General features: G+C 37.6%; 1 protein-coding gene across 1 annotated transcript; it reads left to right on the top strand.

The window, feature by feature from the left end:
• Window positions 1-23,782: 23,782 nt before the first annotated feature.
• Window positions 23,783-26,663, top strand: PMI1 (plastid movement impaired1). The gene has a single exon (XM_078978946.1). It carries the CDS (start codon window positions 23,933-23,935, stop codon window positions 26,522-26,524), a length of 2,592 nt encoding a protein of 863 aa, XP_078835072.1. The 5' UTR covers window positions 23,783-23,932; the 3' UTR covers window positions 26,525-26,663.
• Window positions 26,664-26,877: the final 214 nt, after the last annotated feature.

The following is a 26,877-nucleotide window of genomic DNA, read 5'->3' as shown; positions in this document are numbered from 1 at the left end:
ATATTGTAGAGACTGAGACATGGATTATAATCATTCTCTCGGTCTATGTGTTGTTTTCTGATTTCCGATTTATGACGACTGACAACAGACTACAATTGAACACATCAACTCAGTCTCGACTTGGCCAAGCACTTAGGGGTGTCATCACTAAATCATCGAGGGGCCCAAAAATATTGCTTTTATCCACTTTGGATAAATGGAACGGATAAAATTCGACTGAAATGCTCGCTTATACCTACTCATCAAATCACACACAACAATATGTTTTACAACACCAAGTTACTGGTGCATTTATATATTATCAATGTGCAACCGACTTGTAAATTACAACTCACATGTCTCGGTTTCAAGAATATAAGATATTATCATCTCACTAATCACTTGTGATAAAATCCATGAAGTGATTCAAGTGAGCGTGGGTTTTATCCAATAATATAATCTTATTACAGGAGCACTCATGAACACTGCAGCAAACTTTTGCTATGTCTAAAACACTTTAGACAATCTACAGTCAGATTTATGAAAATCTTCATTCATACCTACTTCCGAAGTATGATCGATTGTGGAAAGTTTGAATAATCTTATTATTCGGGAAGTCAAAACATGCAAAGTGAAACACAAGAATAATTGAATCCAATATGATCTCAAACTTTTGAGTATAAATAAAACACCTTTTATTTAGTCACCATTTTGATTACACATTATTCATTGTATAATGTTTTGGATAATCAACTTAATACTTGAATTATAACATTTTCTATCCTATGCTCTAAGCATGGATACTATGTTTACCTATGGTCCTTACTTTGTGAAATAGATCAATTGAACACATTTCTAATGATACTCATTTCACAATTCCTAAATCCTTATCGTTAGTGTAAGAATACAAAATTCTTGCCACTATTAGAATATGTTAGATTCTAATATTTTATGCAATTATCCTTTTGTAATATCATAGCACCAAACTCACCAAGACTTTGCCAATGATACTACAAAGTGCGCTATTGGAGATTATTACAAGTCAATTCCATAGATGTGAAGTCTCGCATTCAAAGACATTCCTTTGAACATCCTTCTTGCATAAAAGTTTCTAAATATCCAACTCCCAACATGAAAACATCTCCATATTTTCCATACGACAACTCATTATTAATAGAATCATATCTAATCATAATAATGTCATTATGGTCCATTTGTTACTATACTTCCAACTACCCACAAGTGACCAATCCTTGGCGAACCTTAGATTGTCTCTGATAATCGTTTAATTATTTTAGTCAAATCCGGTTCTAGTTCTTTTCCCTCTTAAGGCCCTAGGCATTTGGAAAATGTAGAACGGTCGAATATTACAGCATATGCAATCGATCCTATACGCGAAGCATGTGGGACACAATTCATAATGAAAAACGTGATACTTTACTAGTTTCTCTCTATAATATTTCCATATATAGAATTACTTTATATTGAATCTTTTCAACATAATATCCATATATGTCTTTTGACTAAATTTAATTAAAATTTCTTGATCTAAGCCTTTAGATTTTGAAACGAAGTATAATATTCTCTCCCTTAATTATAGCAATACAACCTTTTCAACCCTTGCAACTTTGCAAAGTGAAACTTTTGTTTTCCATAATTAATATTGATAACTTGCAATATCTAAAATGATAATCATCATCCCACTAACATGATGATTATATCCATACCAACATAACATTTATGCTCCCACTAGATTTGACATGTACTCAGAAAATAGCTAAACTTTTAGAAAAACAATACTTAATTACTTTCTTAACCAAAGTTCATGTTTTTGATATGAGATGCTTCGATAAACTTTTATCTAAGCTTCTTAAACTCATACACCTTTTCATAGATAGCTCACACGTGTGTCTAAACAATTCTAGAACTTATAGCGATAAGTCTCGATTGTTCAAACTAATTAACAAATCTCACAATTCAAACTATGAAGAGGGATGTCGTAATCATAATCGAATTTGAGAATGCAATTTACACAATCACTATCTCCTTAAAATCTCTCTTAGTGAAAGTGTTTCCTCACAATCATTTTCATGAAGTGGAGAAAAACCTTAAAACACTTGGATTATATGGTGTATGTGCTCCTATCCATGTGAATTTGTCATAACCATAATTATAAGATAATGTTTGTGACAAATCCAAACTCTTATGGATAGAACTTGTTCATTTTTCATTTCTTGCTATCAAGGTTCCTACCATTGCTTCCAAGTTATTTAGCAGCTTACCTATACTAGTCAATGCACTTTCATTGAACAAGGTGCTAGCCTTTATGCAATCAATTGAGAACTCGTATAACTCATATGCATAAGTAACTTTGCTGGAATGGTATAGAAACAAAATTGTGTCTACACGATATGTTAGAACCTCAAGTCGTGTGCTATTGTCTAATAAGTTTACTCTTGATTAATTCTTGAACCTTTTCAAGATCATTTGGACCCCACTGACTTCTTGACATAGAAGATTCTCTTTTCAAGAAACATTTATTGACAAAAAATATTCAAGAGTTAGTGCGAATTCTTATCAAGAAAAATACTACACACATTGGTCTTAGTTGGTCTTTATCTTATCCAAAGACATCACAACTTACCAATTTCAAACGTGCAAGAGTAAGAAAAACATTTTTCTACTCCACATCCGATGAGTGTGTTAAAATCTTCTTAAGATGTGTCACTCAAGTCACAATCTTGGAGTATTACTCTAAGACTTGTTTTTGGAACGAAGTATGATTCACCTTTTGATTTAAACATTTCAACAGTTCCCGATTCATCTTCTTAGCCATACTTGTGCACTAAGTTGTCCTTAGAGGATCAATTGTGATATGGTTCTGAATCAGTAAGACGATCATAAAACACGATACAAAAGTACTATGCCTTCTTTTCAGATTGGAGAAACTTTTTATCTCTCTGCCTAATTGATTCTTCTTATTCGTTCTGCCAAACATTGAAACTTTTCCAATGTTTCAGAATTACACTTAATCTTATTAGCATAACCATATTTACTAAACCTTTAGTAAAACATGATGCATAGCTTTCGTTGTTATTTATGGTGGACCTGACCAACACACATCATTGTGTACTAGACCCCTTAGCCCCTCACTTGACTCACATACTTATGTGAACAAGGAATTAGTTTTAGTTTCCTAAGTACCAAGATTTCCATACATCACACAATACAAGTTGTATGATTCCAAGTTTCTGTCCAATTGAACCTTGGGCAATGAGAATCTTTCCTTACTTAGAAAATTACGACACTACCATAAATGACATATCTAAGAATCACATCCACTTAATATTGCTTATAATAGAAACACACAAGCATCAATTTTCACAAAAGATATTGCAAGGATATAAATAAGACAAAAATGAAAATTTATTTTATTTATAAAAAGGTGCAGAAAACTTTTCCTTACAACGAAAATTCAAATGAAAATTAGACTCAGATCACTCTTTCTTTAAGCTTCCTTTCTTTTCTTCGATCCTACAAAACATCAAAATGCAATCTTATCTCATCATGCATTAAGAATCAAAAATAGGAAATTAATAGAGTAAGATAGTGGATTATACCTGAAGCAGAGTCATACAGCTTGACTCTCCCATCTTCGCGATCCTTCAGATAATTGCGGCAGCTTTGTAACCAATACCCCTTCTCTTAGCAATAGAAACAAGTGGACTTCTTCGGAATAGCACATGGGACAATCTCAGACTTAGCCTTTCTCTTGCTTAGAGAAAAGTCTTCTGGACTTCTGATGTTGCCATCAATGTCCATAGGAGTTTGGGAGGTTGACTTACCAGACACATTTGCTTTACCATTGCGCCAAATCATTGTTGATTCAGCACCAATAAGCAAATAAGTCAACTCAATGAGGGTCACGTCATGATCCATCATATAGTACTCTCTAATGAATTCACTATATGATTCAGGAAGTGACTGAAGAACCCAGTCAATAGCCGACTTCCCTGGGAAAACAACACCCATCATTTTCAACATGTCAATGTGTGACTTCATATCTAAGACATGTGCACACACCGACTTCCCATATTCATGTCTTTTTGCCAATATGGCTTGAGTTATCTTGAAATTTTCAAGACTTCGAACTTGTGGGTCAGGGAGAACTATTGGCGGAGGTCGATGTCACACCCCAAAACCTGAACGGCGGAATCGTTTGGGGGTGGAGGATGTTATGTACAATATCACAACAATGAATAGTAGTAAACAAGCAACAATATCATCCATTGCATTAATAATATAATTTCATACATGTGTGTTCTGTCAAAGTTATAGACACCAAAAATATACATATCAACATAAAAGATGAGTCTTGAACAAACTCCATCTTCTCAAAAGCCCGACACCTGTACCTGTCTAGTGGTGACCTGAGAATACAAGTTATTTTGAAAGCGAGTATCAGCTTAATGCTGGTGAGATCATAAGTATATTAGTGTCTGTGTTTGTATGAAAGCATTTGTAAGATGTTTGTAAGCTGTAATGTATAAGTTTTGTAAAGTTTGTATTTGTTTGAACAATCCTAGAAAACCTTATGTTTCCTATCAAATGTAGCCTTCTACCAAGGCATCTAGTAACTGTGTGTGTTTCTTGTGAGAGTGTGTATTTTCCCAAATCCGACTATCATTAACCAAAAATATAGTTTTTACATTTCCGTGCATCGTGTGAATGTTCACAAAGTGAATGTAATAGGAAAAATATTATAGTACTGTACTATTGTATTAAGTAACTACTACTGTACTAACTTGTGACATCCCCAAAATCTCGGCCAGAAAAGACCGGTTTCATTTATGCTTTTTAAAATAATTTTCAGAGTAAATCCTTTTAATTTTAAAAGAGATGTGGAATTTGTTCCCAAAAACAAAACATGATAAAATAGATATTTATCAAAACATTTCATACAGAAATATGATTTCATTTCACAATCAAAAGTCGGGATGTCATGTTCCGATACAGATCATAAAGCATAAACGATAGCATTACAAGTCATTCAACAAATATATACATATACAGACTTGTAAACAAAACAACTTGATGTTCGCCCATCTTAAGCTCTTGCGCCACTTCCTGTAAAATAAATCAACTGAGTGGGTCAGGCTTGGGAGCCTGGTGAGCATATAGGGTTTTCAACCCACAATAATTATATTTAATTTCAACAATCAACAATAAACCCGATTACCCATTCCCGTTATCCTCACCTTACGTTCCTAAAAATAACGTCTATTATAAGGAACCTATTTCAGGATTTTTCATCGGGACGGACATTACTGCAGAGGGGCTTCCTCAACAATAAGTATCCTAAAGGCAACCATGTGGGGGATAGAGTACACCGGTGAACACGTCGTTCACAACACCTACAGGTAATGAGCCTGCTAGTGTTCCACAGGACAGTCTAGAATAGTCCGTGGTCGTCATCCATACTCTGCTGAATGACTAGAATAACACCAATAACACCGAGGCCTCTCATCTGTTTATTACACACCAATTATCTACCCATGTTCTACCCAACATATTAGTAGATAAAAATATACATTTTTATACATAGTTTAAAAACCTGTATAACATGCTTTAAGCAATACATATTCCACATAACGATGAGGCATACACACATAACACGTATTTCATAGAGAATACATCATATCTATAAGATAGAAGAGAGTGAATATACACTCACACGTATAACAACCAAATATATACACATAACACGTATTTTATAGAAAATACTTCATAATATTGTGTTGGAATGAAAATAACTACACACTCACTTGATCAAAAGATGATCGGGCAGCACTACGGCTTGCAGAAGAGGTGTTTCTCCGTAGATCTGGAAGATCTTCACAAAACCGGGCTCCTCGCGGGCAGCGTTTCGGCTCGGGAATAACGCTCTTCGGGATCCTCGGGGCTTCGGATCTTGCTTCGGGGCTTGGGAATGATACCGGGGCTTTGGGGTATAAACGGCACGCAAATCGAGGCAAAACTTAGAGAGAGGGAAGAGTTTGAACAAGAGAAAATGGCTGAATTCGAGTTCTATTTATAGGCTGCTGGGTTTGGGATTACGCGGGGCGTACTCGGGTTAAGCGGGGCGTACTTTGACGTCACTGCGTGCGTCGACTGGTGGTACTCGAGTATTGGTCAGACAAGTTGCATCCGACTGAGTACGCGGGGCGTACTCAAATTACGCGGGGCGTAATTGACTTGTCAAACTTCTAAATTGCGTAACTTTCGCATACGAGCTCCGTTTTTGACGTTCTTTATATCCACGCGAAGGTCAGACCATACTCTACAACTTTCATTTAGACTCCATTGGCTAGTTTTGACTTTTATTTTTATTATTTATTTTTAGAAGGCCGGGACAGAAAAACTTCGTTATAAATTCATAACTTCTTCGTCTGACGTCCGTTCTCGCCTAACTTTTCATCGTTTCGCTACTAACAACAAGATCTTCAATTCTCATTTAGATTGTTTCGGCTAAAAACCGCTCGATCTCAAATCGAGTATTCGGGCTGCATACTGCTAAGTCGAAATTTAGAAAAATCATAACTTCCTCATACGAAGTCAGATTTGGGCGTTCCTTTTATGCACGCTCTCGGTTTAACGAAATCTACGACTTTCGTTTAGATCGCTAAGGCTAAATATCGCTCTATCTTAAATTCATATTTTACGTCACTCGGCGTCGTGTCGGTTCTGTCGCGAAACTTCGACAGGTCATAACTTCTTCGTTATAACTCGGATTTTGGCATTCGTTATATCTCCGGAATCCTTGTTTCGACCACTACAAATTTATTGCAAAGATGTCGAGCTTATCTCACACTTTAATTTTGACGCTTATTTTATTCTTAATTCATTAAATTATAAAAATCAAGAAAATAAACACATAAATCACATAATTCACAAATAATACATTCTTATTATTTCAGGTTGAGTTACAAGGTTAACCTAGACTATTACATTGCTAAAAATGGCAAGCCTAGAAACACGGGCGTTACAATTGTCTCCACCTTAGAATGATTCCGTCCCCGGAATCACACACCAGCAAACAAATGCGGATAGCGACTCATCATGTCACTCTCCGTCTCCCAGGTGAGATTTGGCCCATTCGTGTGTTTCCATCGGACAAGCACTAACTCCACCATCTTACGTCGCAATTTCTTAGTCTTTCGGTCAACAATTGCCTCCGGTTCCTCAATCAACCTTTTGTTGTCATCGATCCTCAACTCTGAAAGTAGAATTATGTCGGGAACTTCTCCCGTGAACTTCCTCAAATAACACACATGGAAAGTGTTATGAATTCCATTCAGTTCTTCTGGTAGTTCGAGCTTGTAAGCTTGGTTCCCAATCCTCTGAAGAACTTTAAACGGTCCAATAAACCTTGGACTTAACTTTCCCCTTTTTTCCAAATCTTATAAGTCCCTTCCACGGCGAGACTTTAAGCAAAACCGAATCTCCAACTTCAAAAGTCATCGGTCTTCGCTTTTTGTCAGCATAACTCTTTTGACGATCCTGAGCTGCTAACATTCTCTCCCTAATTATTTTCAACTTTTCAGCAGTTTGATGGACTATCTCCGGCCCCATAAACTGCTTTTCCCCAGCCTCAAGCCAACAAGACGGCGTACGACACTTCTGTCCATACAAGGCTTGATAAGGTGCCATCTTTATGCTCGAGTGAAAACTATTATTATAGGAAAATTCTACCAAAGGTAAATGTTCATCCCAATTACCTAGGAATTCCAAGGTACACGCTCTCAACATATCTTCAAGTGTTTGTATCGTCTGTTCGCTCTGACCATCAGTCTGCGGATGGTAAGCTGTACTTAAACACAACTTGGTACCCAATTCCTCTTGTAGACTTTTCCAAAATCTTGAGGTGAAACGACTATCACGATCCGACACAATTTTTAGCGGAACACCGTGAAGTCTCACAATTTCCTTCACATAAGAATTCGCAAGCTTTTCCATAGACCATTTCTCATTGGCTGCTATGAAATGCGCACTCTTAGTGAATCGATCGACGACCACCCAAATCATGTCGTGACCATTCTTTGTTCTGGGCAGTTTAGTGACAAAATCCATAGTAATGTCTTCCCACTTACCCATAGGCACAGGCAATGGTTCTAAACTCCCGTACGGTTTTTGATGTTGTGCCTTGACTCTTGCACAAGTCACACACTCAGCCACATACTTCGCAATGTCGAGCTTCATCGTCGGCCACCAATAATAGGGTTTCAGGTCCCTATACATTTTAGTGCTACCGGGATGAATTGAGTACATGGTCTTGTGAGCTTCTTCCATCAGAAGATCTCTGACTCCTCCTGTCTTAGGTATCCAAATCCGATCTTGGAACACCTTCAGTCCGTGACTGTTTACACCGAACACAAACGTTTTGCCCAAACGTTCCTCCTTCCGGTCATTCTTCTCCGAAGCTTCCTCTTGAACTTTCTTTATACTTTCTAAAATGGTTGAGACAACTTCAATTCTCAACGCTCTTGGCCTTCGCTTTTCAAGATTGACTTTCCGACTGAGAGCATCAGCGACAACATTGGCTTTACCGGGGTGGTAAAGTATCTCACAGTCGTAGTCTTTAAGTAGTTCCAGCCAGCGTCGTTGCCTCATATTCAATTCTTTCTGACTAAAGAGATATTGGAGACTCTTATGATCAGTGAAAAGTTTGCACTTCGTGCCATAGAGGTAATGCCTCCATATTTTCAGAGCGAAAACTACCGCTGCCAACTCCAAATCATGAGTCGGGTAGTTCTTTTCATGCTCTTTCAGCTGTCGAGATGCATACGCGATCACCTTATATCTTTGGGTCAAAAAACAACCCAATCCAACACCAGACGCATCGCTATAAACAGCGAAGTCTTCAACTCCATCGGGTAGAGAAAGTATCGGTGCCTCGCATAGTTTCTTCTTTAGCTTCTCGAATGCTTCTTTATGCTTATCACTCCAAGCATAAGTAGCTCCTTTGTGGGTCAAAGCTGTTAATGGACTAGCAATCGAAGAAAAGCCTTGGATAAACCTTCGGTAATATCCAGCTAATCCTAAAAAGCTTCGAATCTCCGTGGGACTTTTTGGTTGTTCCCACTTCATTACAGCTTCAATCTTTGCTGGATCAACCATTATACCTTCTTGGTTGACCACGTGACCCAAGAATTGGACTTCTCGAATCCAAAAATCACATTTGGAGAACTTCGCATACAGCTTCTCCTTCTTCAAGACTTCCAAAACTTCTCGCAAGTGTCTGCCATGCTCCTCTTGGCTTTTTGAATAAATCAGAATGTCATCTATGAACACTATCACAGATTTATCAAGGAACGGGTTACAAACTCTGTTCATTAAATCCATGAATGCTGCGGGAGCATTGGTTAGTCCAAACGACATAACCAAAAACTCATAGTGTCCATATCGGGTTCTGAATGCAGTCTTCTCTATATCCTGCTCTCTTACTTTTAGCTGATGATATCCTGACCTCAAGTCGATCTTTGAGAAATAACTTGAACCTTGTAGCTGATCGAATAGGTCATCAATCCTCAGCAACGGATATCTATTCTTTATTGTTGCCTTATTCAGCTCTCGGTAATCAATGCACATCCTCATGCTTCCATCTTTCTTCTTTACGAATAACACCAGAGCTCCCCAGGGTGATGAACTAGGTCTAATGAAACCTTTCTCCAATAACTCCTGAAGTTGCATCATTAGCTCCTTCATCTCCGTCGGTGCTAATCGATAAGGTGCTTTTGCAATTGGCGTTGTTCCGGGCAACAAGTCAATACGAAATTCTACTTGTTGATCGGGCGGTAATCCAGGAAGATCTTCGGGAAATACTTCCGGATAATCACACACAACAGGAATATTTTGCATCACCTTCTTTTCCTTCTTAGCATCGATCACGAATGCTAAGTATGATGTACATCCCTTGGTGAAACACTTTCTGGCTTTCATTAGGGAAATGATTCCAGAATTTACTCTGTGTTTATCTCCATACACCATAAACGATTCCTTTCCAGGCGGATTCACTTTCACTATTTTCTTCTTGCATAAAATTTCGGCATCATTGGCACTAAGCCAATCCATTCCCAAAACGATGTCGAAACCATTAAGTTCTATAGGTAATAATTCCTCGTGGAACTTATTCCCATTCAAATCAATTAAAATGTTTTTCATATGATGGCTAACAGGTACAATCTTGCCACTAGCAACTTCGACTAATAAAGCATTATCTAGTCTCACAATAGGCAAAGCTAGTTTTCCACCAAATTCATGCGATATAAAGGAGTAGTTGGCTCCAGAATCAAATAAAATTTGGGCAGGCAATTTGTTAACGAGAAAGGTACCTGAAGCGACATCAGCTTCATCTTTAGCAGCTTCCAGTGTCATCTGGAATGCTCTCGCCTTTGGCTTTGGCGGAATGTTGGGTCTTGCTGCCTCCTTCTTCTTCGGACAATCCCTTGAGATGTGCCCCTCCTCACCGCAACCATAACAAACATTCTTGGTGAAGGTGCATTCGTTGGCATAATGCCCTGACTTTCCACATTTGAAGCATGTGGTTTCCCCGCCACACTTCCCATGATGCTTCTTCTTGCACTTGTCGCACTATTTCGCCTCTACCTTTCCTCCACTTCCTCTCGAACTAGACTTCGAGAATTTACTTTTCTTGCTGGACCCTGAAAATCCATCGATTTTCCTTTTCTCACCAACCTCTGACCTTTCTAGACCTTTTTTCCTGATCTGGGTCTCAACATTTCTAGCAGCCCAGATGGCGGCTTTCAATGTGGTCGCTTGCTTAACCATTGGACCATAGTCCGCTGGTAGTCCAAGGGCAAACTTGTTGACCTTAGAGAGTTCTGTAGGCACCAAATATGGGATAAACTTCATCTTTTCCATGAAACTTGTAGCGTATTCAGTAACGCTCAATTTCCCTTTCTTCAAATTCTGAAACTCATTACTGATTTCCAAAAGGTCCTGCTCGGAGCAGTATTGCAGTTTTAGTTGTTCCAGAAAGTCTTCCCAAGACATTTTGCTTGCTTCTCCCTTGGGCATAGAGTCAGCTAACAGCTTCCACCAACTCAACACGCCAGATTTTAGCAGAGGGATCGCAAGAGCGGTCTTCTGCCTGTTGCTGCATTCGCAACTTTCAAACATAGTCTCCATTTCAGAGACCCAGTCCATAACTTGTACCGGCGTCGGGCTTCCGGATAGGCATGGTGGTTTGGATGCCATGAAATCCTTATACTTGCACCCACGACCATCATTTCCTCCATACTGGTTATCGCGTCTAACCACTGGTTGTTCGTCTTGACCAATAATCCCACTAAAGTTTTCTCCTTCAGACTGCCCTCCATTCTCCTCGGGCTCTTCCGCTTGAATTGACGGTTCTTCACGATTCTGCCTAAGCAGGCGTCTTGTTTCTTCCATCTGACGATCCAACATCATTTGAATCATCATTTGTACACCAACCATTGTTATCGGCTTAGGTGCAGCAGCTACGACAGGTACTTGTTCGATTATAGGCGGTTGATTCCTGTTTTCATTAGCATTTCCAACTCCGCTTCTTGTTCTCACCATTTTGATCTATACACCGAATAATTTCACCTTATTACTCCAAACGATTACATGCTAGTTCTAATATCGTATACATACGCTTAGAATCCTAAACACATAAACCTTCAGATCCGGTTGGCAACAAACCATAGATCCGAACAAATAATATCATATATGGCAACATATAACATTTAGCACATAAAAGCATTTTAGGCAACTTTCCTAAAATAAACTAGTGCTTGTGTCTAAGATCCAACAGACACACACCTCGCAATCTCCACTTAGAATGCTAAGTTTAAGTTTAGAAATCCTACAAATTCCTAGTTCGCTTAAACTAATGCTCTGATACCAACTGTGACATCCCCAAAATCTCGGCCAGAAAAGACCGGTTTCATTTATGCTTTTTAAAATAATTTTCAGAGTAAATCCTTTTAATTTGAAAAGAGATGCGGAATTTGTTCCCAAAAACAAAACATGATAAAATAGATATTTATCAAAACATTTCATACAGAAATATGATTTCATTTCACAATCAAAAGTCGGGATGTCATGTTCCGATACAGATCATAAAGCATAAACGATAGCATTACAAGTCATTCAACAAATATATACATATACAGACTTGTAAACAAAACAACTTGATGTTCGCCCATCTTAAGCTCTTGCGCCACTTCCTGTAAAATAAATCAACTGAGTGGGTCAGGCTTGGGAGCCTGGTGAGCATATAGGGTTTTCAACCCACAATAATTATATTTAATTTCAACAATCAACAATAAACCCGATTACCCATTCCCGTTATCCTCACCTTATGTTCCTAAAAATAACGTCTATTATAAGGAATCTATTTCAGGATTTTTCATCGGGACGGACATTACTGCAGAGGGGCTTCCTCAACAATAAGTATCCTAAAGGCAACCATGTGGGGGATAGAGTACACCGGTGAACACGTCGTTCACAACACCTACAGGTAATGAGCCTGCTAGTGTTCCACACGACAGTCTAGAATAGTTCGTGGTCGTCATCCATACTCTGCTGAATGACTAGAATAACACCAATAACACCGAGGCCTCTCATCTGTTTATTACACACCAATTATCTACCCATGTTCTACCCAACATATTAGTAGATAAAAATATACATTTTTATACATAGTTTAAAAACCTGTATAACATGCTTTAAGCAATACATATTCCACATAACGATGAGGCATACACACATAACACGTATTTCATAGAGAATACATCATATCTATAAGATAGAAGAGAGTGAATATACACTCACACGTATAACAACCAAATATATACACATAACACGTATTTTATAGAAAATACTTCATAATATTGCGTTGGAATGAAAATAACTACACACTCACTTGATCAAAAGATGATCGGGCAGCACTACGGCTTGCAGAAGAGGTGTTTCTCCATAGATCTGGAAGATCTTCACAAAACCGGGCTCCTCGCGGGCAGCGTTTCGGCTCGGGAATAACGCTCTTCGGGATCCTCAGGGCTTCGGATCTTGCTTCGGGGCTTGGGAATGATACCGGGGCTTTGGGGTATAAACGGCACGCAAATCGAGGCAAAACTTAGAGAGAGGGAAGAGTTTGAACAAGAGAAAATGGCTGAATTCGAGTTCTATTTATAGGCTGCTGGGTTTGGGATTACGCGGGGCGTACTCAGTACGCGGGGCGTACTCAGGTTACGCGGGGCGTACTTTGACGTCACTACGTGCGTCGACTGGTGGCACTCGAGTATTGGTCAGACAAGTTGCATCCGACTGAGTACGCGGGGCGTAATTGACTTGTCAAACTTCTAAATTGCGTAACTTTCGCATACGAGCTCCGTTTTCGACGTTCTTTATATCCACGCGAAGGTCAGACCATACTCTACAACTTTCATTTAGACTCCATTGGCTAATTTTGACTTTTATTTTTATTATTTATTTTTAGAAGGCCGGGACAGAAAAACTTCGTTATAAATTCATAACTTCTTCGTCTGACGTCCGTTCTCGCCTAACTTTTCATCGTTTCGCTACTAACAACAAGATCTTCAATTCTCATTTAGATTGTTTCGGCTAAAAACCGCTCGATCTCAAATCGAGTATTCGGGCTGCATACTGCTAAGTCGAAACTTAGAAAAATCATAACTTCCTCATACGAAGTCAGATTTGGGCGTTCCTTTTATGCACGCTCTCGGTTTAACGAAATCTACGACTTTCGTTTAGATCGCTAAGGCTAAATATCGCTCTATCTTAAATTCATATTTTACGTCACTCGGCGTCGTGTCGGTTCTGTCGCGAAACTTCGATAGGTCATAACTTCTTCGTTATAACTCGGATTTTGGCATTCCTTATATCTCCGGAATCCTTGTTTCGACCACTACAAATTTATGTAAAGATGTCGAGCTTATCTCACACTTTAATTTTGACGCTTATTTTATTTTTAATTCATTAAATTATAAAAATCAAGAAAATAAACACATAAATCACATAATTCAAATAATTCACAAATAATACATTCTTATTATTTCAAGTTGAGTTACAAGGTTAACCTAGACTATTACATTGCTAAAAATGGCAAGCCTAGAAACACGGGCGTTACATAACTACCTTAAACCAATTGTTATTTAAAGTACCATGTGATCGGCCTGTACCCTGCTACCGACTCAATAGTAAAACGACGATGTAAGACGCCGTAAGAAATGACATTTCGCACCTGTAGACTTGCAAGTCCCACTGTAGCGAGCAACAAGGTGTAGGATAGTCAATCCAGTATAGATCTATATGCAAACTCATACGCTCCCAAATTAAGGAGATTATGGATACAAAAACGGTCATGGCAGGTAGTTCCATGACCAATTTAATGGCTCACATAACTGAATGTAATGTATATGTAATGCACGTGCTAGATGTATTTTGTGTTCTTTCTCTGTCTAGCTTGTATGTTTGTTTCTCATCACTATGTATTATGTTTGTTTCTCATCACTATGTATTATGTTTGTTTCTCATCACTCTGTTCTATGTTTGTTTCTCATTAGTATAAGTTATGACTCATGTATGAACTGATTCTTTGTATGATTCATTGTCCTAGTATTAGTATTAGTAAAACCCTAAACTACACCTATTGTAGTTTACTAGTAATATAACTTGTACGTATGAACATGGGAGAATACCCTTGCTACCCAAGGGTACTGAATGAACTGGAAGAATCTTTATGACTATATATGTACACATGATATATAACTAATATTTAAACGGCTTTCAGATGGGTACCCGATATTCCACCAGACCACATCTCAAGCGCGAAAAGGAAATAGGGCGGGCATGCCTTCCTAAGCCTTTTAAACATTTCTTATATAACTATAGATACATAGACATGCAATTGATAATATAAAAGTATAAAAGAAGTTTCATAAAAGCATCTGATTTGAAGTAAAACAGTTTGAAAGTAAGAGATTCACTTGTCGATAGTTATTAATCACATGTGATTGAGATAATAACTATCGTAACTTTACTTGTATCCCCCCCCCCATAAAAGTATTTATAAACATTTGAAACATTTAAAAGGTTAATTTAGGGGTATGAACTCACCTGTAGTGAGTGGATTGTATAGAAGTGTCGGATACGATGTTAGGTGACAAGTGGAGACTTGTACACACGCAACAAGCCTAGTTATCATATAATCAATATATATATATATATATATATATATATATATATATATATATATATATATATATATATATATATAACTAATTAGGCACTTTATCTCTAGTACTATAAGTTAAGACACTCTAGAAAATGGTAACACTTTGATTTAATTGTTTAAGGATCACAAGGGTTGCATCCAAGTGTTTGTAGGGCAAAGCTAGAGTGTTTGGGGTTTAAGGGTAAACTCCTTTGGAGTTTACGGTTTTCATGACCATTACCCAAGGAGTTTACGGAAGTAAACTCAAGGGTTTACAGTCGTAAACTCTGCACTTTATGACCATATGTTGTTTTGATGTTTTACAAGTCCTTTGAAGCATTTCTACTTGGTGGTTAGGCCTTTAGAAGGGATTAGGGCAACAAAACACTCCTTTGAGGAGTTTACGGGCTCATGGTCATTTCCCTTTGGGTTTACTACCGTAAACCCATATGGAAAATGGTATTGTTATGATTTCAAGTCCTTAACTCATCAAGGTAATTGTCTAGGTTAGTTTTTAGGCTTAAGGAAGGAATATGGCCCAACTAAACACACTTTAGGGTTTGACCGAATGAAAATTCCGGGTTGTCACATCATCCCCCTGTTAAAGGGAATTTCGTCCCGAAATTAAAATCTAAACAAATGAAGTAGTTACAAATAACTAAGCAAAAAGATGAGGATATTTCAGTTTCATCTGATCCTCACGCTCCCAAGTGAATTCCAGTCCTCGTTTGGCGTTCCAGCGAACCTTCACAATCAGGATACGACTTTGCTTCATTTGCTTAACCTCATGGTCCATGATCTCTACTGGTTCTTCCATGAAATTAAGGCTCTCGTTGATCTCGATCTCGTCGAGTGGGATTACAAGAATCTCATCGGACAGACACTTTTTTAAGTTAGAGACGTGGAATGTAGAATGTACGTTACGAAGTTCATCGGGTAGGTTGAGTTTGTAAGCTACAGGGCCGATTCTTGCGAGAATCTCGAAAGGCCCGATGTACCTTGGATTTAGCTTTCCACGCTTTCCGAAGCCTATCAAGCCCTTCCAGGGTGAGACCTTCAATAGAACATGGTCACCCACCTGGAATTCCAACGTTTTTCTACGTTTATCAGCGTAGCTTTTCTGTCGGTCTCTGGAGGCTTTCAATCGTTCGCGGATCTGAATGATCTTCTCCATTGTTTCCTGTATGATTTCCGGACCTGTGAGAGTGCTTTCAGGAACTCGTCCATTAGCTAACTAGGTATCACCCACCTCAGCCCAACACAGAGGGGATCTGCACTTTCAGCTATAGAGGGCCTCAAATGGAGCAGCCTTTATGCTCGTGTGATAACTGTTGTTGTAGGAAAATTCGACAAGGGGTAAATGAGTATCCCATGCTTTCCCAAAGTCGATCACACAGGATCGCAACATATCTTCCAAGGTTTGGATAGTTCTCTCAATTTGCCCGTCGGTCTGTGGATGGTAGGCTGTACTCATGTCCAGCCTAATTCCTAAGGAACTTTGTAGCGACTACAAGAACCGTGAAGTGAATCTACTATCTCTATCTGAGATAATGGATAAGGGAACACCGTGCAGTCGTACAATCTCCCTAATGTAAGTCCTTGTAAGCTTCTCCATGTTGTCTGTTTCTTTGATTGGCAGGAAGTGTGCAGACTTGGTCAATCTGTCGACGATGACCCATAGGGTATCAATTCACAATAAACAATGCTCTGATACCAATCTGTCACACTCCAAAACCTGAACGGCGGAATCGTTCGGGGGTGGAGGATGTCACGTACAGTATCACAACAATGAATAGTAGTGAACAAGCAACAACATCATCCATTGCATTAATAATATAATTTCATACATGTGTGTTCTGTCAAAGTTATAGACACCAAAAATATACATATCAAAATAAAAGATGAGTCTTGAACGAACTCCATCTTCTCAAAAGCCCGGCACATGTACCTGTCTAGTGGTGACATGAGAATACAAGTTATTTTGAAAGCAAGTATCAGCTTAATGCTGATGAGATCATAAGTATATTAGTGTCTGTGTTTGTATGAAAGCATTTGTAAGATGTTTGTAAGCTGTAATGTATAAGTTTTGTAAAGTTTGTATTTGTTTGAACTATCCTAGAAAACCTTATGTTTCCTATCAAACGTAGCCTTTTACCAAGGCATCTAGTAACTGTGTGTGTTTCTTGTCAGAGTGTGTATTTTCCCAAATCCGACTATCATTAACCAAAAATATAGTTTTTACATTTCCGTGCATCGTGTGAATGTTCACGAAGTGAATGTAATAGGAAAAATATTATAGTACTGTAGTGTTGTATTAAGTAACTACTGTTGTACTAACTACCTTAAACCAATTGTTATTTAAAGTACCATGTGATCGGCCTGTACCCTGCTACCGACTCAATAGTAAAACGACGATGTAGGACGCCGTAAGAAATGACATTTGGAACCCGTAGACTTGCAAGTCCCACTGTAGCGAGCAACAAGGTGTAGGATAGTCAATCCAGTATAGATCTATATGCAAACTCATACGCTCCCAAATTAAGGAGATTCTGGATACAAAAACGGTCATGGCAGGTAGTTCAATGACCCGTTTAATGGCTCACATAACTGAATGTAATGTATATGTAATGTATGTGCTAGCTGTATTGTGTGTTCTTTCTTTGTGTAGCCTGTATGTTTGTTTCTCATCACTATGTATTATGTTTGTTTCTCATCACTATGTATTATGTTTGTTTCTCATCACTCTGTTCTATGTTTGTTTCTCATTACTATAAGTTATGACTCATGTATGAACTGACTCTTTGTATGATTCATTATCCTAGTATTAGTATTAGTAAAACCCTAAACTACGCCTATTGTAGTTTACTAGTAATATAACTTGTACGTATGAACATGGGAGTATACCCTTGCTACCCAAGGGTACTGAATGAACTGGAAGAATCTTTATGACTATATATGTACACATGATATATAACTAATATTTAAACGACCTTTGGATTGGTAACCGATATTCCACCAAACCACATCTCAAGCGCGAAAAGGAAATAGGGCGGATAGGCCTTCCTAAGCCTTTTAAACATTGTTTATATAACTATATATACATAGACATGAAATTGATAATATAAAAGTATAAAAGAAGTTTCACAAAAGCATTTGATTTGTAAAAGAGTTTTTAAGACAATTTGAAGTAAAATAGTTTGAAAGTAAGAGATTCACTTGTCGATAGTTATTAATCACATGTGATTGAGATAATAACTATCGTAACTTTACTTGTATTCCCCCCCCCCCCCCCCCCCCCGCCATAAAAGTATTTATAAACATTTGGAAAAATTTAAAAGGTTAATTTAGGGGTATGAACTCACCTGTAGTGAGTGGATTGGATTGAAGTGTCGGATACGATGCTAGGTGACAAGTGGATACTTGTACACACACAACGAGCCTAGTTATCATAATATATATATATATATATATATATATATATATATATATATATATATATATATAGCTAATTAGACACTTTTTCTCTAGTAATATAAGTTAAGACAATCTAGAACATGGTAACACTTTGATTTAAGTGTTTAAAGATCACAAGGGTTGCATCCATGTGTTTGTAGGGCAATGCTAGAGTGTTTGGGGTTTAAGGGTAAACTCCTTTGGAGTTTACGATTTTCATGACCATTACCCAAGGAGTTTACGACAGTAAACTCAAGCGTTTACGGTCATAAACTCTACACTTTATGACCATATGCTGTTTTGAAGTTTTACAAGTCCTTTGAAGCATTTCTACTTGGTGGTTAGGCCTTTGGAAGGGATTAGGGCAACAAAACACTCCTTTGAGGAGTTTACGGCCTCATGGTCATTTCCCTTTGGATTTACTACCGTAAACCCATATGGAAAATGGTATTGTTATGATTTCAAGTCCTTAACTCATCAAGGTAATTGTCTAGGTTAGTTTTTAGGCCTAAGGAAGGAATATGGCCCAAATAAACACACTTTAGGGTTTGACCGAATGAAAATTCTAGGTTGTCATAGTCGAGAAAGCATGATTCTCATTTCCATGAGCTAATCGTGGAACATCATCTTCAAATGGAAAACTTTTTCCGATGGATTCAGAAAGACCATAGTTGTTAGACTTTGACATCTACAAAAAGGGAGAAATTCAAGTTAGTTGATTGAGTCCTTAATAAAACACCCAAATGAGATATTAAGTCTAGAACTCAACACAATATTCTACAACTTGGAAGATGGATGTCGTAATCCAAACTGCAAAACATTTGAAGGTAGGTAAATGACGATTTACCAATTTCAACCATGAAAAACAAAAATTGAAGTTTAAGTTTTAAATGAATTCAAACTCCTAGATCTTTTGAGATTCATTGAAATTTTCAATGAAATGTTTAATCTCAATTGTGCCCTTCATGTTCGTGACTGGGATGCCGAGGATCACAAACAAGGTGTGGATAACCATGCAAATATATTTGGTACCCTCAATATCACTATCACCTAATCAATGTGTCGGTTAACCACACACGCTCCATTGATCTATGACAAACATCGAGTCACCCTCTGCCAACCTAATCAATGTGTTGGTTAACCACATATGCTCCACTAACGTCTCAGCAAGGTGCAAAGTGTAATTTCATGGGTTAGCACCAATTCCACATTTTTCCTAAAGTAACTAAGATTTGGGAATTTATAAAAGGTTTAGTTACTTGCATTACATTATACTTATAATGGAATGTTGTGTCCTATCCTACCTGTTCGACTAATGACCCTCTACTAGTCAAGAGTGCGGTGGGTAAGAGTGGATACCCAATGGCGGTCATTTTATAGGCCACTTCCTTAAACACTCCTTATAGACAACCTTCGTGAATGAAGCCTACTAACGGTAAGACTGACTTTTTTTACTCATACATATATAATATGTTAAACATTTAAATGTTATATAGTATAAGGGTGTATTTTACACTTTTAAAATAATAGTTGGTTTAAACTATTAATAAATTAGTCTTTTAATTTGATTAATTTTAAACCATCTAATTATGATTTATTAATTATCTCTCTTAATTAAACTCTTAATTAGATTAATAAACCATAAGGGTGTACATTGAACTTTTCAAAACTCTAGGGTTTTAAAATTTAATATTTCAAAATTGATACCTTTTAGTTAAAAATTTTAATTCCAAAACTTGAGGACAAGTTTTGAAACCTTTCAAAACCATATAGATCAAATTACAAATAATTTTAATTAATCAAATAAGCAGTAATTATCTAAATTTGACCTAATACCAATTTCATTCAAGATAATGATTAAATAATTCAAATAAATAAGATTTATCATATAAGGCAATATATTTTAATTATTTGACAAATATCTTCTATTTTGATAAGGATAATCACATAGAATCAATAAAAATCGGATCTAATTAATCAAAAACAATTTTGGTAACTATCCCAAGTCAAAACAGGCAAAAAACCCGAAATTCCCTCTGTCTGACACTCCGACTCGCCGAGTACCTCCGGGGACTCGCCGCGTCTGTCAGTCAGAGAGCCAAAAAACATGATTTCAAGCTTTGAACAAACATACAATGCATCAAATACAATAAAAGAACATCCTAGTCTTTGATACCACTAATGGGTTTTCAGCATTACATCAATCCTATGGTGTACATGCAAACCCTAATTGTTGGATCTAGTTATTCTAGTTATACATGCAATAATTTTCCAAGACTTGAAAACCCCTAGATCTAGCATACTATAATCATAATTAACATATAATTAGGGTTAGAATCATTACCTTGATTGTTGTGTAGCAATAACAATCACAATCCTTCTTTATCTTGACTCTTGAAAGCTTAGTGCCTCAAGTGTTGCACCTCTAATGGAGTCACAAAAACTCAAGCAACAAGATGACTTTAAGAGAGGGAAGATTTTCGACCCTTAGGCTTTCTTAGAAGCATTGGCCGAAAATCCCATAGTCATGGGGTCTATTTATACTTGTGGCTGCTAGGGTTTTAGGTGGAAACGCTAAATGTCTGCTTAAGTCTTAAGCAGCCCATGGACTCCTTCCTTAGAGCCCTTTGGATGAAATCTTATGGGCTTCCCCATAAATTTCGTCCACTCCACTCTATGGAGTCCATCAACCCAACTAGCAACTAACAGTTAATTGCAATATCAGTCCCCTTATTTAATCAGTCTCTTTTGATCACCAAATTAATACTAAATTAATTTCTGATAAATACTAATTAAATAATATGATTTCCAAATAATATATTAAACTTGTCATATATAAATAAAACCATTTCCGAGTACCAATTTATTATTCATATAATAAATTCTACTCTCTCTCCTCTTATCATCCTATCAAGTTGCATGAGTGTATGCAACCCAAAAGGACCATGTTCATAATCGGGTCAAGTACCTACCAAAATAGTTATGGGCTTAGACACCTAATCCAACAATAATCAATTTTATGCTTTGGATTGAAATAAGGAGATCTCAAATAGAGATCATCGAGTTACTTTGGGGTCATAAGTTAGTTCCCTTAGATAGAATCTGACAGGAGTGGGTGAGAAGGATTAGTGGAATGCTTTCATATCTTTGTTGTAGGGGCTTATTCTAGTTCTAAGACGTGATGGGCTATGTTGGCTGCTTATATGTCTAATGAATTCCCGGTGTCTTCATGTACGTTCCTGGATAGTCATATGTTTAGGGTAGGGGAGGGAGACAGGGTGGAACAATTCACTTCCTATTATATTGAATATTCTCTTGTGGCATTTTGGTTTGGAGAACATTCCGATGAAGGAGCATTTTTCAGCTAGGGGTATTGAGGTTGTCTCTATTACTTGTTCCAACGACTTGGGTTGTGTGAGACAGTTCCACATGTTTATGTTGAATATTCTCTTCTGGCATATCGGTTTGGAGAGCATTCCATCAAAGGAGCATTTTTCAGCTAGGGATATTGAGGTTGACTCCATTACTTGTTTCATCGGCTTAGGTTGTGTGAGACGGTCGCACATGTTTTTTTAGACGCCCCTCATTTATTGAGTTTTGGTTTCTGATTGTTGTTTGGTGGAGGTTGGAGCTTCTAACTCCTCTTAATTTTCGCTCTCTTATTACTTGGGTGAAGGCAGTTTGGTTGATAGGTGGTCAACGAAAAACCTTTGAATTTTGATGCAATGGTCTGGACTTCGTTTTGGACGCTTTGGAGGTTTCCTGATTCTCTTACTTTTGGAATGACTATTCCTAAGAAATATGATGTTTTTGGTGATGTTGATATAGCGAGGGTTTTTTTATTTATTTATTTATTTATTTATTTTTTCTAATAGTTGTAGAAAAGTAAAGCCGAATTTAGTTACTTGGTTGGGGAACCCAACTTTAGTTTGTACTTTTTGTAATATTTTGTTTCTATTTTTGTTACTTTATATAATTCAGTATTTCCAAAAGAAAAACATAATAGGAAAGATGAATATATAATCTGCTGTTGAGATGGAATAATTAAATATAGTCATCAACTTAGAAACATAAAAGTGGACGGTTTGATGATGAAAAAAAAATTCAGTCAAATCTTGATATTGAAGTGGTCGATGACGATTTTTAACAAACGCTCCATGTTTATAAGTGTTTTTTGAACAAACATTTAGTTCTAGGTATGGTTTTGAACAAACATTTCCGATTTGGAAAACTTAATATGATAAACATGTCGTTTTTAAAAGAGGTTCACATGATATTTTTTGAATATTTTAAATAACTTACTACTGATAACATTTTTTAGATTATAGGTGTTTTTTTTTTTGTTTTATTTATTTATTTATTTTGAACATTTTAACTTAGTAGTTCATTGTCGTGACATTATAAACCTACAGTATTTTTTTGAACATTTCAAGTAGTAGTTCACTGGAAAACACTACATTTTTTAACTAGTTCGTTATCCGAATTTAACATTAACAAAAAGTATGTTTGACCTATTAAACCTACAGTATAGGAAGTCAACATGATATTTTAAAAAAAAATACTAAGTAGTTCATTGTAGTGACCTTTTTCAATTATATTCAGCGGTGTTTTTTGGAATTTTAGAAATTTCGTTATCCAGCTATGAAATTAACCCAATTATAATTTATAGCCAACAATAATCTGTAAAAATCATATAAAAGTTGCTTAATGTTTAACCGTTTTGTCCCAAATATTGTTACTGATCTGTAATTTTACTTATCATAAAAAAATAATATATTAAATCGCATTCCTAAAATATTATGAGTCCTCTCTCTTCTCTATGTTGTGTATAGTAAGTAGTGTGGAAAATCATGGACCGTTTGTCATGAACGGCTGAACACTCCTACTTGTTGGTCGGTGCCTTTCATGATTACGGATAACGATTTTTACCCATTCTAACATCACCCATCGTAGTCTTTTTGTCGTAGAGAAGCAAACATTTAATTCTTTCACCAAATCCACCTCTGTCAAAACTTTCTTAAATTGCCTTATCCTTCACATGCCATGCCCACACGATTTTCTTGGCCCTGAAAACACCACCCGCTATCTTCCAAACTAATCTTTCATGGCAACATTCCCACCTCACAAAAACCAGCCACTATTCACCAATACAAACAATCCATCTTCTCCTTTATTCCCATTTCCCAGCAACCACCACTACCACCACCGGCATCCACCATGGCAACAAACAACCAACCAGAAAGACGAAACTCCAACACCCAACTATTGCAGGAGCTCGAAGCTCTCAGCCAGACACTAAACAACACCAACACTTCATCTATTCCAACCACCAAGAATCGAAGAACCAACTCTCTTGTTCTTTCTCGAACCTCCATCCCTCCGATTCTAAACACCGGGAAAAACGATCGTGCTGATGATGATGATCATGACAACGGGATCAAACTTAATCCAAAGCCACGATCACGGAGAATGTCCTTATCTCCATGGAAGTCTCGTCCGAGTGAAGAAATCAGTCAAAAAGACCCTGTAGTTACTAAGAATCTATTTCAAGACAGTAAACACGATTCTTCATCATCGGAGAAGAAATCCGGACTATGGAACTGGAAGCCAATTCGGGTTCTTTCTCATATTGGGAAACAGAAGATCAGCTGCTTATTATCAGTTGAAGTCGTGACTATTCAAGGTCTGCCGGCATCAATGAACGGGCTCCGGTTGTCTGTTTCTGTGAGGAAGAAAGAAACAAAAGACGGCGCAGTTCAAACAATGCCTTCAAGGGTGTCTCAAGGAGCTGCTGACTTCGAAGAGACTTTGTTTCTCAGGTGCCACGTGTACAGCGTTCCTGCAGGAAGTGGAAATGCCAAGGCCAAATTCGAGCCTCGCCCTTTTGTAATCCATGCTTTTGCAGTTGATGCAGAGGAGCTTGATTTTGGAAGGCATACTGTTGACTTGAGCCAATTGATCCTGGAATCTGTAGAAAAGAATATCGAAGGAACAAGGATTCGGCAATGGGATATGAGCTTTAATCTGTCTGGAAAAGCGAAAGGAGGTGAATTAGTCATGAAACTTGGGTTTCAGATTATGGAGAAAGAAGGAGGAGCTAATATTTATAATCAAGTCGAAGGACAAAAATCGGGTAAATCCAAACTTTTCTCTCCTTCAATGGGGCGTAAACAGTCTAAATCATCTTTCAGTATTGCTAGTCCAAGAATGCAAAATCGAGCCGACACATATGCACCTTCTCAGGAAGGAAGAGGAAACGACTTTCAAGGAATCGACGACCTGAATCTTGACGAACCACCTCAGGAACCGGCGGTTCCAGTGGTGGAGGTGTCACCACCACCTCCACCTGAGGAGCCAGAACCGAAGATGGAGGATCTCGACCTTCCAGATTTTGAAGTTGTAGACAAGGGCGTTGAGGTGTTAGATAAAGAAGGGACAGAGGGGACACAATCGGAGGATAATTCCGACAAAAGATCGGTTTCAAGTGAAGTCGTGAAGGAAATCGTGCAAGATCAAGCTCATCTAAATCGGTTATCAGAACTTGATTTAATCGCACAGCAGATTAAAGCTCTTGAATCGATGATGAAGGAGGAGAAGAGCGATGAACAATATGATGAAGAAACAGAGTCACAAAGACTAGATGAAGACGAAGATAAAGTGACCCGAGAGTTTTTCCAAATGCTTGAGAACGAAGATGGAAAAGAAGCTTTGTATGAACAGGATGCAAACACTAATTCAAGTTTTGATGGTGAAGACGAGAAGGTTTTCATACCCAATTTGGGAAAGGGATTAGGTTGTGTGATTCAAACAAGAAATGGCGGGTACTTGGTATCCATGAATCCTCTTGACAATCTGATGGGAAAGAAAGACACTCCAAAGCTAGCAATGCAGATATCAAGACCGATGGTTTTAGATTCAAAATTAACTGGAACTGAAATGTTTCAAGAAATGGCAGCCATGGGTTTCGAAGAACTAAGCTCAGAGATCTTACAATTGATGCCGATAGAGGAAGTTGAAGGTAAAACAGCGGAACAGATTGCATTCGAAGGGATTGCTTCAGCAATCATAAGTGGGAGGAACAAAGAAGGAGCAACTTCCAGTGCTGCACGTGCCATAAGTACAGTTAAATCCATGGCTACCGGTATGACAACAGGAAGAAAAGAAAGGATTTCATCTGGGATTTGGAATATGAACGAAAACCCTTTAACCGGAGACGAGATTCTCGCGTTTTCCTTACAGAAAATGGAAGAAATGGCAGTTGAAGCATTGAAAGTTCAAGCAGATATAACCGAAGGAAATGCAAACGCACCGTTTGATATTTCTCCGAATAGTAAAGATAATAGTAGTCCGTTCGAGAACGCGATTCCCCTAGAAGATTGGATGAAAGATAACAACATTGTGACTTCCTGTAATGAAGAAGAAACCATAACCATATCGGTTGTGATTCAAATGCGGGATCCTTTAAGACAATATGAAGCGGTTGGGGGCCCACTTATCGCATTGATTCATGCCATAGCTTTTGAAGATGAACCGGTTCAAGAAACTCAAGAAAAGAAGTTTAAAGTTGTGGGTTTGAATGTTGGTGGTTTGAAACTTAGAAGTGGAGGGAAAAAGAATGACTGGGATACACAGAAGCAGAGGCTAACGGCGATCCAATGGTTGGTAGCTTACGGGCTTGGAAAGGCGGGGAAGAAAGGGAAGCGTGTGATGGTAAAAGGACCGGATGTGTTGTGGAGTATATCTTCGCGCGTGATGGCAGATATGTGGCTTAAATCGATAAGGAATCCGGATGTGAAGTTCACAACATAAAGAAAAATTTTCTAAGTATTCATATGAATATACAACATGTTATTAATAAGTTTCTCCACACTTCTTATACTAGTTTGAGTGTCTTATGTATTGTAACTATAAGTAGCTTTGTTAAGATTTTTTTTATGTTGTTTGATTATTCTCTTACCCGATTATCCCATTTATTGAAATTGAAAGTATTCCTACTTAGAGTTCCAAATTCCTGAAAAAAAAAAAACATTTCTCTAGGGCATTTTACCAAACACCTAATGTGCAACCATGAACCACCCCCAATTGCAAAAACCTTTTCTCTTGGTTTTAAGCTAAACACGGTATAAACTCTTTTGTCATCTTCTACTAAACATCTCTTTGAT

Source organism: Lactuca saligna, chromosome 2 (assembly GCF_052625555.1).
Source record: "Lactuca saligna cultivar CGN05327 chromosome 2, ASM5262555v1, whole genome shotgun sequence".
NCBI classification, from domain to species: domain Eukaryota; kingdom Viridiplantae; phylum Streptophyta; class Magnoliopsida; order Asterales; family Asteraceae; genus Lactuca; species Lactuca saligna.
The sequence above is the reverse complement of the archived record's forward strand: the minus strand, read 5'-3'. Positions and strand labels throughout refer to the sequence as shown.